At 36.6% G+C, this 15861-nt stretch overlaps 1 protein-coding gene across 3 annotated transcripts in view; it reads left to right on the forward strand.

Moving 5' to 3' along the window:
* The window catches only part of ITGA1 (integrin subunit alpha 1), a 173569-nt gene that overhangs the window by 118331 nt on the left and 39377 nt on the right, over positions 1–15861 (forward strand). For all 3 annotated transcript variants that reach the window (XM_079916898.1, XM_079916899.1, XM_079916900.1), the window contains exons 12-15: positions 4786–4928; positions 8901–9044; positions 10206–10463; positions 13158–13288. In XM_079916898.1, the coding sequence (XP_079773024.1) occupies positions 4786–4928; positions 8901–9044; positions 10206–10463; positions 13158–13288 (676 nt within the window). The remainder of the gene's footprint in view (positions 1–4785; positions 4929–8900; positions 9045–10205; positions 10464–13157; positions 13289–15861) is intronic.

Genomic DNA, 15861 nt, shown 5'->3' on the forward strand with positions numbered 1-15861 from the left:
TCCCCAGTCCTGTCGAAGTCCTGCAGTCAAATCCCGCTAGCGTTCAAAGTCTGATTCTCTAGGAATTCCTCCTCCCATTGCTGGACCCCCGAATTGGGAAGCCTGACATGGGGCTCAAAGCCTTCACTCCAGTAGGTGGACTTCTGTGGTATAAGTGATCTCCACTTTGTGAATCACCCACCCAGCAGTTATGGGATTTGATTTTATTGTGATTGCACCCCTCCCACCATCTCATTGTGGCTTCTCCTTTGTCTTTGGATGTGGGGTATCTTTTTTGGTGAGTTCCAGTGTCTTCCTGTCAATGATTGTTCAGCAGTTAGATGTGATTCCGGTGCACTTGTAAGAGGGAGTTAGAGCACGTCCTTCTACTCCTCCATCTTGAACCAATCTCAGGTTACATAATTTCTAAAGGTTCTTCATGTTCTAAGATTCTATGAGACTGTTCTATGTGAAATACCTTGAAATCAAGAACCAGTTTAACCTGAGGTTTCTTTCGATCCTAGATAGAAGAATCTGAGAACATTTGTCCTCATATGTAACAGTGGCATATAAAGGAATATAACTTTTTAGGAAAGTCGTTTGACAGTGTGTATCCAGAGCCATAAAAATGTTTACACCAGCTTGACCTCGAAATTTCATTTCTGAGGATCTAACCTAAAAAAAAAATCCAATTATTTAAGAATGCCAAGGGAACAGTTGTTTTCATAGTATTTTATTGAGGTAAATGGCATATCCTTAATGTTCAAAAATAAGGGAATAGTTAAGTAAGTGGTAAATAGTAAATCCACTTAATGGAACATCATGAACCCATAAAAATAAAAATTATAAAGCTGCTGATCCCATCATACTTGAAGTGACTTGAAGTGGTTATGGCACTGTGTATACAATCAGACAGTACAGAGATACTCTTAGGTCATAGAATCTTGAGTTTGCTTTCTGACTCTGCCCCTGGTTATGACTTTAGACAAATTGCCTTATTCCTCAAATCCTCAATTTTCTTATTTATTTAAAAATATATATATAATTTGCTTTGTTATGAAAATGAGATTAAATAATACCTGTCAGGTGCTTAGTGTTGTGCTTGACAGACAGCTGACCTTCAATAGGTATTGTCTATTGTTGTATATTATGTAATATTGTATAGAAAACATTCCTCTTATTATTAGTATTATGATAGGCAGAACAATGCCCTAAAGATGTGCATGTCCTAATCCCAAGATCCAGATCTTATATGGCAAAAGGGACATTGCAGATGTGATTAAGTTAAAGATTTTAACATGAGGAGATTATCCTGAGATACCTGGCTGGGCCCAATCTCATCACATGGGTTTTTAAAATCAGAGAAGCTTTCCTGGATGTGTACAGGGGATGATAGAACTATAGAAAAATGGTCAGAGATATGCAATATTGGCTTTTAAGATGGAGAAGGTGGGCCACAGCTAAGGAATGTGGGTGGTCTCTAGAAGCCACAGTGGGCAAGGAAATGGATTCTCCTCTACAGCATCCAGAAGGAACCCAGCCCTGCCAACACCGTGATTTTAGCCCAGGGAGACCTAGGTCTGATTTCTAACTTGAAAAGATAATATATTTGTGATGTGTTACCATCAAGTTTATGGTAATTTGTTACAACAGCAATAGAAAACTAATACAGGTGTATTATATACCTACTAAGAATAGCTGACATTAATACTACTACTAATTAGTATTGAATAGTTACAACATTAAAGATATTGCCCACAAAGACATTGAAGTCCACAAAGATGTGAGTGACATTGTCACTTCTCTAAGGAAGTTCACACACTTTAACACGATATTTAATAATATATTAAATACTAATGTTATTTTATAAATAATACTATAGTAATTTTGGTATTCTGAGTGATTATCATTGAATTCCTTAAAAACAAATAAACTTAAAGAACTCTAAATCTATTATTCTCAAAAACCTTGGGTTAATGATTTGCTTAGAGCAGACTTAGAGAATTCAGGACTGAAAGATACTGCTGTAAGTAAAAAAAGTTAAGACAACCTTCATTTCTGACCACAGTATTTATAATACATGACTCCTGTCTGCCCAGAAAAGGAAATTTGGGGGTATGTTGTCTACAGTCTGCTCAGATGATGTGTTTTTTTGGTTTGTTTCAGAAATCCTTTCATTATCTTAGTCACAGGTTGGTGCTTTAGACATTTTGCCAACATAAAGTTTATTATATGTAAGATTTCTTCCAAAATAGAAAAGCACTCAGAAAGAGGTCAGGGGAGAAAAATAGCTTTTCTTCCCCCAAATATTATTCTAAATCTAAAATTAAGCTTTCAAAATGTTTCCTTGTATAGGTTACACATTAAGAAGAGTTTGAATGTGTTCTCTCAATCCATGTGGATTGAAAGTTGTTAGACTATGGAAATTCTTACTGAAGAAGAAAAGTGAGAGGTAGACAGTTTATTAAAAAATGCCATAGTAACCAATAATAATCAGAAAGAAGCAGGAACTGAAGCTGTGCAACCTCCCTCAGGATGGAATCATCCACCTGTCTCTATAGCCCAGTAACTGCCTTTTGCCAACATGCACTCGGCAAGCGGGTTTGCTGGTGAGAATACAGTTGAGATCCTGTTCCCTACCTCCCCCACCCACAGTTTGCTGATTTCTAATCACGCTAGACTGATTCACGAGGAAAAGTAAAGATGTGAGGCCAATTCATGACATCAAGTCAGATTCTACCTGTTTCCCCTTACCTCACCAGATCCTAGCACTTTTCCCAAGAAGTGAATCGTGAGAGCTGGCAGGATTTACTCTTTATAAATCTACACACAGAACCATGCCATCAATTTTCCTTTCTCTTCAATCGTGTGCCTTTCCTTTTCAGAAAGTGATATTAAGCTTTTAAATCTTTATAATGATTATCCTTCTATTATGACTAGACTTTACTGGGCCCTTGTTCTCACTTTCTCTTTATTGTCTTTAGATGCCTGAGCTTCAACCAGGACTACCTGACTGGTTGTTATTGTCACTGTGAAGATTTCAGCTAACGGTTTAGTAATCAATTGTGCATCATCAAAGTCAAGTAGATAATCACACAACTCCAAGCCTCAGACATAATTTTCAACTTATTTTTTAAAGGTTCTTTTATCAGTTTGCATTCATAGCTCTGAAAATTGCAAAAAAAAAATCACTGTGTACTCTCACCCCACTCACCCCACTCTCTTCTTAATATTTCTAATAGAGCTGCATGAAATACAACAACCTTTGTTTTGCAGTCTTCTTTTCCATTTTATTTATGTATAAACATGACTGTAAAGTTTTTATTTTTTAAGCAATACTGTGGTTAGTAACATAAAAATGTAACACATTACACATTAGAAAAAGAATATTTTACAGTCTCTATTATGTATAGTAATTTTTTTAAAAAGCTCTAAGTTGAAGAAATGAAAATATGAGAAAAATATTCATGAAAGGGAATATGGCTGAGGAATTGTGTTCCTTTAGGACTTGTAAGAATAAACATATTTCAGTACAAAACTTCTGTTCCTCTTTTAAAGTTTTGGAAGAAAGTGGAACTATTATCTTATGGTAAAATACTTGGTAAGTGAGTTATCAATATAATCTTTTTCTCAGTAAAAAATGCTATTCTGTGGCATTTGGAAAAATAATCTGCCTTCTACTCCAATGATGGACAGTTCTGGTTATTAGAACATTTCTTCCTTCTGTAGAGTTGAAATCTCCACATGGTAATTTTTATCTATTGATTTAGCTCTGTTCTCTAGAGATACAAAGAATAAATCTAATTTTTCACTCAAAAATTAATAATAATCTGCTTTAAAGACACAGTTTAAAATTTTAAAGGTCATGAAGGTCCAATTAAAAAGAGGAATAATTGTGAAAAACTGTTCAAGCTTACTTTTAATCAAACAAATGAAAATTTAAATCACAGCAAGGTGATATTGTTTAACATTTATTAGAGCATCCACAATTTTAAATAATAGTAATGTACCTAATGTTTGTAAGAATTTGGTTAAACTACTCTCTCCAGTGGCTGTTCATGGAATGAATTAGTACAAATATTCTGGAAACAATTTGTCAGACATTATAAGAACCATTAAAAATTTGCTCCAGTAAGCTATTCCTTGAAATTTGTCATCAAAAAAATCCAAAAGAAAGAAAAAAATTGAATACTCAAAGATGTCTTTGCAGGCTTAAGTGTAATGCCAAAAAATTTTAAAAAAACACCTAAATTCCACCATTCCAACAGGGAATGGTCCTATGGTATAAACACAAGGCAGTTATACCTTAACTGAGAAGGAAGCTTCAACCATTTAAAATTACAATTAAAAACCTAGGCAGCAATACAGAAAACGTTTACATTTACTATGATTACAACTGTATAAAGTTATGGATTTCTATGGCACAGACACATGCATCCAAATGAAATACAGTTGATTTATTTCAAAGGGGTAAATTGAGATTGCGAGAGTTTTGTATGTGTGTGTGTGTGTTTTCTTTTCCTGTCAATGTTATATCATTTGTGCTTTTAAACAATGAAAAACTGAGGTTTGGGGGAAAATACCTTTTCAGAATGAAGCAGTTGTGGTAGATAATTAGGGAGCACACTAAAAGCTTCTACCTAAACAAACTTTCCTGCATTAAAGTATATATATTTATTTTCAAAAAAAGAGAAGTCCATATAAACATATAACAATGATTCTCCCAACCGTTTAGAATGGATCTTAACTTATTCCATGCAAACTCCAAGGGGCCAGTGAGTATATCCAGCGTCTGTCTTTCATTAGGTTACACAGTAAACTCCGCCACTGTTTCTGGAGATGTGCTCTACATTGCCGGACAGCCACGGTACAATCATACAGGCCAGGTGGTCATCTACAGGATGGAGGATGGAGACATCAGGATTCTCCAGACACTCCATGGAGAACAGGTAAACTTCAAAATCGTTGTTTTCAATTAATCCATTCACACTCTATCTATGTAAATTGAACTGTCTGTTGTCCTAAACTTTTTAAAAAACAGTACCCCCATATTCAACATGCACTGTGAACAGGGCCCCGTGTTAAGTTCCTTGGAGGAATCTAAAGTGTCTGTGTCTTTGGCGTCAGTAATATTTCAGCTGGATGGAGGTAGGTGTAGGATGTGTAGATAATGATGTAGATACAGATGTACAAACATATACACAAGCAAAGAAATCTAAAACATTAATAAGCATGAAAGTGCCAGGGCCACAGACAGTAAATTCAGAACATAGATTCTTTTAAGCTAGGATGGTACAGAAAGTCTTAATAAGAGATAAAATGTGGGCTAGTCTAGAAGAAAGACAGAATGTAGATAGGTAGAAAGCACAGTGAAAGAGCCAGTGGGGCCCAACTGTGTGAGGTTTTGAATGGTAGACTAAGGAGTTTGGATTTTCCCCTGGAGGTGATGGGAAATAATTTGTAATGTGTAAAGTCAGAGAATTCTCATTAGATAATATTGAATATTAAAAGTCGTTTAAGAAATTATATATGCAATATGCAAACATAAGTATATATAAGTCTTTTTTAAACTGAAAGAAACATCTGTGCTGTTGTTGGTTATTATTAAATGGTGATAATTTGGGTAATTTTTATTCCTTTCTTCATAGTTTTCTGCATTTTCCAGGTATTCTAGAATGAGATTTTATTCTACATTCCTCATAGGATGGGGGCGTTCTTGGGCTTCACTAAACATTCCAACTCACTAGACTACCCCCCCAACACACACTCACACAAACTACTCAGAAGGGCAGGGCAGCACCGGCCTCCCTCCCCTGTAGGAGCCCTGGAAGCAACCCAGCACAGCAGCACAGCTGAGGTGCCAAGAGACAGACACTTAAAGCAGGTGCAGGAGCTGCCCTGGCTTTAAAGCCCTACAGGAGCCAACATCTTTTATAACAGCACCATAGACATAGCTTCCCTGGGTCCTGCTAAAGGCATGCAGTTAGAAGAGTTACTGCAATCTAGGAAGCCCAAAATATGTTATCTCCATCGGATGTTTATAGTTCCACCCAGCCTAAATGCAATGTTCCAATCAGAGATTTTTTTCACCACACTCCATGTTGCTAAGTGTTATAGCTGAATATGATGATCATATTTCCAGGGGGACAGAGTTAGAATAAGCCAAAGGTCAGATTCTCTTTTACCAGCTGAGGGGGTGTTATTAGCCCTTTGACAACATTTATAGTCAGAAAATGCATAAACAATAAAAAACAAGGCTTTTGTTGGAGCTGAAGGATGAGGCGAGAAGAACCTGAAATGGTAGATCAACAATAAAAATAGAAAAGGAAGGGATGTGGCAGACAGAAATAAGGAAGAATTGACAAGATTGTAAAAGAAACCATTTGGATGACATCTTAGGCCCATTATCACTCTATTGATTGTCTCTAAGACAGGAAGTGTAAAATTTTGTGAAAAAAATTGCTTATGAACGCTTGAGGAGAGTATCACGAATAATGTAAATCATGAGTGATTTGAGTTTCAAGCCTGGGAGTCTGGGAGAAAGGGCGCCATGATTAGAATGTCAGCAACTCATAAAAACAAAAGTAAACAAATGGGACCTAATGAAACTTAAAAGCTTTTGCAAAGCAAGGGAAACTACAATCAAGATGAAAAGACAACCCTCAGAATGGGAGAAAATATTTGCAAACGAATCAACGGACAAAGGATTAATCTCCAAAATATAGAAGCATGCAGCTCAACATTAAAAAACAAACAACCTAATCAAAAATGGGCAGAAGACCTAAATAGACATTTCTCCAAAGAAGACATACAGATGGCCAAGAAGCATAGGAAAAGCTGCTCAACATCACTAATTATTAGAGAAATGCAAATCAAAACTACAATGAGGTATCACCTCACACCAGTTAGGATGGGCATCATCAGAAAATCTACAAACAAATGCTGGAGAGGGTGTGGACAAAAGGGAACCCTCTTGCACTGCTGGTGAGAATGTAAATTGATACAGCCACTATGGAGAACAGTATGGAGGTTCCTTAAAAAACTAAAAATAGAATTACCATATGACCCAGCAATCCCACTACCAGGCATGTACCCAGAGAAAACCATAATTCAAAAAGACACATGCACCCCAATGTTCATTGCAGCACTATTTATAATAGCCATGTCATGGAAGCAACCCAAATGCCCATCGACAGACGAATGGATAAAGAAGATGTGGTACATATATACAATGGGATATTACTCAGCCATAATGAGGAACAAAATTGGGTTATTTGTAGAGACATGGATGGATCTAGAGACTGTCATACAGAGTGAAGTAAGTCAGAAAGAGAAAAACAAATATATTAACGCATATATGTGAAACCTAGAAAAATGGTACAGATGAACCGGTTTTCAGGGCAGAAATTGAGACACAGATGTAGAGAACAAATGTATGGACACCAAGGGGGGAAAGCAGAGGTGGGTGGGGGTGGGGGTGTGCTGGATTGGGCGATTGGGATTGACATGTATACACTGATGTGTATAAAATGGATGACTAATATGAACCTGCTGTATAAAAAAATAAATGAAATAAAATTCAAAAATTCAGAAAAAAAAAGAATGTCAGCAACTCAAGCAGTTTAGATATTTTTTAAATGGTGTTTGGTTTTAGACATGTTTTCTGTAACAGTGAGCACAAATCCAAATGGTTGCAGGTGGCAGGGAGGTAAACAAATAAAAAAGCTGCTGGACAGAAGACAATAGAAAGTGGGAACCATGGGCTGGGCAGCTTGTGAACCATCCATGGGCTTAGCCCCTGCTCAGCTTCAGTCAGCTATTGCCATGTGGGAATGAAGACCCAATATTGCCAGATCTTACAGCATTTTATTTAACATTTGTAATTAATTCAACCTAAAAGCAAAGACCTTTTAAACCTTTCATAAGCCTGTGAGAAAAGGACATTCAAAAAATCAGTGTCTAGCAGCTGTCTGGCAATCTGTAGAAATGTAGAACTGGGAGTCTTGAGAAGGAAGATGGAGTGCATTTGCCATTTGAGATAGTGGGAATTGGTAGGGGAGAATTGGTCATCTAAAAGAAGGGAATGGTTGCAGGCCTGAACTCAGGGGAGGCCAAAATCTAGGGAATGGAAGGAGAGAAAGGAGCCAGCAAAATGGAAAGAAAGAATGGTCTGTGATACAGTGGCAGAATCAGAAGAGCAAAAGTAAAGTCATGGAAGACGACAGGAAATTTCAAGGATAAAATTATACAGCACGTCGAACATCAGACACAGGTCAACATTTGAGAAAGTTATTGCACTTGAATGATGAAGCACAAGTACCCTGGATTTCCCTAAAATTCATCCCTATCATTAAAGAGAAAATACAGTCCTGCTAGAGGATGGTCCCCCAGCAATCCTTTTATATTTCTCTATCTCTCATAGCTGCTGGGACAAGACTTAGCGATTTTGTTGAGTAGACAGTCTTCTAAGACTCTAAGGTGAAATATGTTGCCCCAGTGTTCCGAGATAATTCAGTTCCTCATGGTGTATTTAAACATATACTGAAGCCATTCAGGAATGCCTTCTATTGTTTATTTCATTTATTTCCTTAAAAAATTGTTGTATTATTACTGATCTTTTCTGATTTGTGGAGAAGAGAGGTTAGGGTGAAATACAGAGGAAATCCTTTCTCTTATTCTCAAGTTACAGAATCTATGACAACTGCTCATCCCCCAGGATGGACCTAATATTCATTAGCTTCATGCAAGAGCAAATAAAGAGCTCTCAGGTAGCATCGGTTTCTATATTTCATTTCCTTTGTCATCTGACTCCCAAACACTCTTCTCAATTGGTATAAGTAAGAGAAATGCAGGTTTTTAGTTTCCTTGAGAATTTCTGATGTTCATCAGACTGTTTTGTTCTGTTTTGTCTTGTGTCCTAGATCGGTTCCTACTTTGGAAGTGTTTTGACGACAGTTGACATTGATAAAGATTCTAATACTGACATTCTTCTAGTCGGGGCTCCTATGTTCATGGGAACAGAGAAGGAGGAACAAGGAAAAGTGTACATCTATGCTCTGAATCAGGTAATGGTAACCGTAACCTGATAACTTTGGTCGAAATCTGGGAGAATCTTTCTTTCTTAAAATTTCAATTAATAATGTTGTTCTAATTTTTCACTTGCTTCGGCAAAAGGAGCAAAGAAGCTTTCAGGGCCAGCCTACCTCACTAACTCCTCAGTCTCTAAACGAACATTTAGAATTCTGATAAAGTAGTTCAAACTGTTAGATATTTTCTGCTTGTAAATGTGAACTTTTTAAAGAGTATATAGAATAAAGATAAATAAATCACTAAATTGCTAAATTCACAGAGCAACCATTCATGAGCTCTGGTCTAGAGGTGGGTCACATTAACAGTTCAAGCTCTGTGTGTGTGTGTGTGTGTGTGTGTGTGTGTGTGTGTGTGTGTGTAAAGGGGGAAGGGGGAGAGACTGTGGAGAAGCAGTGACTTTTAAGGCAGTGACACCAAAGACTTTGAGCAAACTGCTGTGGTCTTTGGAATACTTCACTCTGCTACAGTGAGATTTTGTTTTTCTGATCCTAACTTTAGACATCATTTGCTAAGCAAAATAATTCTGATTTCTTCATTAGAAGAATTTTTTGATGTTTACAGCAAAGTTGGGATGTATCTATTTAGCTTGTTAAATTATTAGAGTCTTTCCCATAATAATTATTTTAAATCATAAATTACATATCTTTCTTCCTATCATCTTTTTGATTCCTCCTGTCAACATTTTTTTACCCCTGTGCTGTTTTTCCCTTTTTTCCCAAGAAAATCTGTTCCTGTTCATCATTGCTAGCACTTGCCATCCTTTATAGGGGAGAATAGAGAGAGACTTTTCCAAAAAGCACAATAATGGGCGAAGAAAGGATAGTGACACGAATTGAGGATTTTAAAATTCAGCTCTTCAGCTTTAAAGAGCTGCTGTGAGTTACGTACTCACTTGATTACATTAAAAGGAGAATCCATTAAAGTCCTCAGTACATCATCTTTCCCACACTGCTACAGTCTGTTCTTTGAAATCTCTAACTTTGCTCTCAGATAGACACACTTTTCAAGAAATTTTACAAACTTTACCATCGAGGTACAAATGGTTTTTAGTAGCGCTGATTTAGTATGTACTTAGAAACTTCGCTCTGCTGTAGTAATGACAGAATCCATAAATATCCTGTTTATCTTTCTTCCAGACAAGGTTTGAATATCAAATGAGCCTGGAACCCATGAAGCAGACTTGCTGTTCGTCTCTGAAGCACAATTCATGCACAAAGGAAAACAAAAATGAACCATGTGGGGCTCGTTTTGGAACAGCTATTTCTGCTGTGAAAGACCTCAATCTTGATGGATTTAATGACATCGTGATAGGAGCACCCCTGGAAGACGATCATGGGGGAGCTGTGTACATTTATCATGGAAGTGGCAAGACTATAAGGGAAGAGTATGCACAAGTAAGAAGTTAAATCTACAGATTCTTTTATTTAATTATAATTTAGTGTAGCAGGACTATACAATAGTCCTATACATAGGACTATACATAGTCCTATACAATAGGACTATGCAATACAACAGTGGTGTATTGTCATACAATCAGTGGCAATATATGGGTTTTTTTAGCTTTATTATTCATTGAGATAACATTGGTTTATTATATTACACATATATTTCTGATTCTGTGATTCTTGCCCTTAAGTGATAAGTGGGTTCAATACCAATGTCTTGCTTCATGAGTTATTTAATTTTTTTCCTCTGTCTCTTGGGAAACTAGATTTCTAAATTTTCTTTATAGAAGAATTACTTGTAATTTTATTCTTTTATCTAGTTTTTTTTTTTTTTCTGTTGTTATTTGCCTTGTCTCCATGACCTGATCTTTTGAAATGGTAAAAAAAGCAAAACAGGGGCTTCCCTGGTGGCGCAGTGGTTGAGAGTCTGCCTGCCGATGCAGGGGACACGGGTTTGTGCCCCGGTGCGGGAAGATCCCACATGCCACGGAGCGGCTGGGCCCATGAGCCATGGCCGCTGAGGCTGCGCGTCCAGAGCTGTGCTCCACAAAGGGAGAGGCCACAACAGTGAGAGGCCCGTGTACCACAAAAAAAAAAGCAAAACGAAAGAACGCTTTTTAACAAAGCTATTTAACATCTACAGTGTGCCTGATCATAATCAGAGGATACCACTTTCTGAGTAAGAGAACAATAATTACATGATTTAGCCAATAAAGGAGATGAAATTGTTTTTATATTCAATACCCATGTTTTTATAATAAAATCACATTAAGTTTATATTTATGAAGTAAATTGGTATATTTTCATCAAATAAATTTGGGCTTCTGAAGGTTTACAATTTTCACCCAAGTAATCCCTCTTGGAAAAAAAAAATCTGAATAATTAAACTTAACCTGCAGGGGATTTCTTTTGTTCTTGTTTTAAATTTATTGTCAGTTAATGGCTCTAATACATAAATGTAACTTTTTCCTACATGAGAAAAATGTCCATTTACAGAAGTGTTTCATGCATTATAAAAGTAAAAGAGTTTGAAGGAATTCTTCTAATGTAGTTGTCTGTTTTTACGTAACAATAGTTAATTAGGCATTGAACAGCTACTTGTAAACAAAATAGAATTCACTACTTTTCTAGCTTACATAACATGAAAAGAAAATCAGAACATCAATTATTTCTCTTTACAGTTGATTGTTCTTCGGTTCTGTTGTCAATAGAATTCTCAAAATATATTCATGTCTTGCGAAGTTGTGCTTAATTTTTCATAAAGTCATAATGACCTTAATAGTGAAACAACAAAATAAAGGGCATATTTCCGTAATGACACTGCTATCCATTTAATAAGTGATTTGCTTCTGTTAAAAATCTTCATGATTTTTTGTAACTGGAAATAGGCTGTATTAACTATGGGAGCATGATGGAATCAGGAACTGAAGGAAGGAGTTTCTTGTGTTCTACCCCTTTATTCATTCAGTTTCAATCCCTCACATTTAATGGAGTGGCATTTGCAGTAGAAAAAGAAGGATTTTTAAATCATTAGTAAGTAGACTAGATTGCCATAAGGAATTAATTTTGTAAAATGGTGGTAAATCAAGGTGCAGCTTTAAGCAACAAAAACAATAAAGAATATTAGAGTTGAGTTTGTTTAATTATTGGCAAAATGCTTTCCCAAGGATAGGTGAGGATGTGCTCATTCATTTCCATGGTAACTAGAGGTGCTGCTTGTGTATGGAATGGTCCAGAATCAAACTGAATCAAGTCCTCCAGCAACAGTGGGGCTGATAACTCCTGTTTTTTTTGCTGAAAAAATAAGGAAATAATTTCCACTGAGCCACAAACATTTAAGCATGAAAAATGTTTCCATCTGGTTTGCCTTATTTTGCTTCTTATTTTATGATATTTAAGTGGAAAAACAGGAGGATAAGGAGATCCCGAGTTTAGGGTGTGTCTGTCAGTTGGGTTTCCCTGCCATCAGGTTCTATTAAAATATTATCAGCTTGAACCCAAGCTAAGTCAGGAAGTACAGATGTCAAACATATTATGTGTGGTAATGTGCACAGATCAGTCTTCGAGAACTCCATATTCATCGTGCCTTCCCAACATTGTGGATACATATGAATGAAACTGAGTCTATTATGCTCTTGACTTTCAGAACCACTTTTGACAGACAGTAAAGATTGCATATTGAAAAATGTATTTGATAGCATGTATTATTTATACCCAGCCTCAAAGTTCAGTGAACCCCAAACTGACCCTAGGATAATTTTGTACTCCCCCTCTTGCTTGTATGATGTGTTTACAGCACCTTTAAATATCTCTGTGTAATGGAATTGAACAGGAACTAGAAAGTAGAGCCAACTACTCATAATGTTTTCCTTGAGGATTGGACAAGATGACGTTATTATAATATTTTCCCCTCTCCCTGGTGTCAATAACCCTGAAATGATTTTGTCTGCACTATAAAAAGAATATCCTTTGGGAATATCTGAGTAATTCCTCTTGTCTCCACATGAGGGGCCTCTTGGGCAGGTTTCCAAAAGATCTCTAATTTTAATTTTTTGTTAACCAATCCAAGTTCTCAGATTTATTTGAAATTGTTTTTGAAGAGACTCTTCTGACATTAAAAACTCTCTGCTGGGATTTTCACAGCGTATTCCATCAGGGGGAGATGGCGAGACACTGAAATTTTTTGGCCAGTCTATCCACGGAGAAATGGATTTAAATGGTGACGGTCTGACTGATGTCACTATTGGGGGCCTTGGTGGTGCTGCCCTCTTCTGGTATGTATTTGAATAACATCCAATTAATATGATAATATTTTCCGAACAGTTCCAGAGCTCAGAGTATGATAAGAATTTATATACCAAATGTCTGTTTCTTTTTGTGCTCCATTATTCAGATAAAAATTATGCAGTTTGGGAATCTGAGAAGTTGATAAATCTTAAAAATAGAGAAACCATATTAAAGGAACAAATAGAATCAACACTTAATTGGGGTATCTATTATGTAATTGTCACTAAGATAAGTATTCTGCTTGGAGGGAAGCATAGGGGAAAAGTGAGCCTCATACAGGATGTATATAAACAAGAAACTTTCCCTAAATTTAAGTTACTCACAAGCTTTTAGCTCTTCATTCATTTACCTAACACATAGAACTAGACATTTGTGCACCATTGTCTGATTATGTTTACATTGTTGCAAGCATAGAAGCATCTACAGTAATATCTTTTCTCAGCCTTTAAAATTCCTGCATCCCCAAATTAATTTCAGTTAACTGTAAGATCCTCATCAATCGTCAGATATATTCATTAATACCATTTTATTAATCAATTAACTTATTAATAAAATAATTTATTAATTAATAGCATTAATAACTAGCTTTAACTAGTTAATAAGACATGATTTCAAAAAGGTTCTATTTGAAAAAATGTGACTAAAAAATGTCAATAACCTTAACGAGAAATTTGTGTGATAATTTTGAAATATGTTGCAAACTTTGTTAAAACATATAAAGGAAGGATTTAATAAATAAAAAAAATTTATGCCATGTGCCTCAATGGAAAGTCCACATGTTGATTCTTTCAAATTAATCATTAGTTTAGTGCAATTCAGATAGTCTTTTGCCAAACTTTATGTAGAAGGATAGTAAAGAAAATTGTGAAAGAGGTGAAGACAGAGACTGGAAAATATGACTTTGTCATAATTTAAGATAATCCTTAAGAACTAATGGTCAAATAAAAGTTGTACACTAAACTATACAGAGTAACCATTATGTTTTTTAAAAAATATTTTTAACTGTACAGTAGAGGGAAAGGAAAACTGAAAGGTGATGCCTAGGAGGGGAGAATGCTGGGCAGCAATGGCTGTGACTTTCGGGGGAGCCCACCCGAAACCAAGGCTCCAGACCAGAAGTCACCAGTTTTGGGAACAAAGAGAACATTTAGTTTTTGTTCGAACTGTTAATCCTGGATTAATTCATTAAGATAATCTTTACCCAGGAATATTTATTGTATTCACCCCTGTATATTAAAAAATATACATAGTTTTTTTTGTTTTGTTTTTTGCGGTATGCGGACCTCTCACTGCTGTGGCCTCTCCCGTTGCAGAGCACAGGCTCTGGACGCGCAGGCTCAGCGGCCATGGCTCACGGGCCCAGCCACTCCGCGGCATGTGGGATCTTCCTGGACCGGGGCACGAACCCGTGTCCCCTGCATCGGCAGGTGGACTCTCAACCACTGCGCCACCAGGGAAGCCCAAAAAATATACATACGTTTTAAGGACGATTTTTATTCTCCAGTTTTGTCTCAAGGGCTTCTTACAAAGCCCTGAAAACTTGTTTCTGGCCTTTCCTGTCCCCAGTCAAGGCTTTATCATCGAGGGGCCAGAATGACAGATTCGGGTCCCTGTTGTCGCCCAGCAAAATGGACTAAACCAGTATACTGCAACGTGAAGACCAAGATTTTCAATGCTGAAGGAGGGATTGAGAGTGGATATGGATGGCAGGTGATAAACATAGGCCCACCCAGCAGTCAGGGACATCCAGGAGCAGATGGGAGAACCCCATCCTGTGGGTAGACTGAGCCACAGACACTGTGAAGATCTGCGTGGGGCAGAGAGGAGATGTGGGTTGGGGAGTGGTCAAGGCAGCCTCATGCCCAGAGGATCCAAACTTCCAAGCAGGAAACTAGACACGCTCATTCACTCATTCGTTGCTGGTGAAACAGTAAACTGGTTAAAACGCATTAGCAGGCATTTGTCACTGAAGTGTTAAAAAGCCTTAAAATGTTCATACTTTTTAATTTTACCTCCTAATAATTTTTTAAAGATATAGTCTATGGTTAAAGATGTATGGTCTTTAGAGTAATCACAGTGCTGTAGGTTATAGATATTTTTTTGAAGAAGGTAAGATAAATATCCAGTAAGAGAGGTTTGAGTAACTAGATTATGGTTCATGCATATGTTGGAATCGTATACTGCCATTAACAATAATGTTCTCAGAAAAATAGAAATATTGGAAGGTTGTTTATTATATTATGTTTTTAAAGTACTTATGCTTGTATATGTATATGGGCCAGTGTGTGTGTGTGTGTGTGTGTGTGTGTGTGTGTGTATACTTATGCATGTATGTGTGTGTATGCATCTCTCTATATACAGACGTACATATATATGTATATGAATGGTGATTATTGTTGAATGATAGAATTACAACTGATTTGTATTTTCTTTGTTTCCTTTACTATATCTTCTATGTGTAAATTGTTTTAAAAGAAAAATAACTATAATTTTTCTTTTCAAACGCAGAAGCATAAGCAGGGACCTATGTATTCACAAGATACCTAGCTCTAAAGAGCCA

This window comes from Stenella coeruleoalba (assembly GCF_951394435.1).
Source record: "Stenella coeruleoalba genome assembly, chromosome: 3".
Lineage (NCBI taxonomy): Eukaryota > Metazoa > Chordata > Mammalia > Artiodactyla > Delphinidae > Stenella > Stenella coeruleoalba.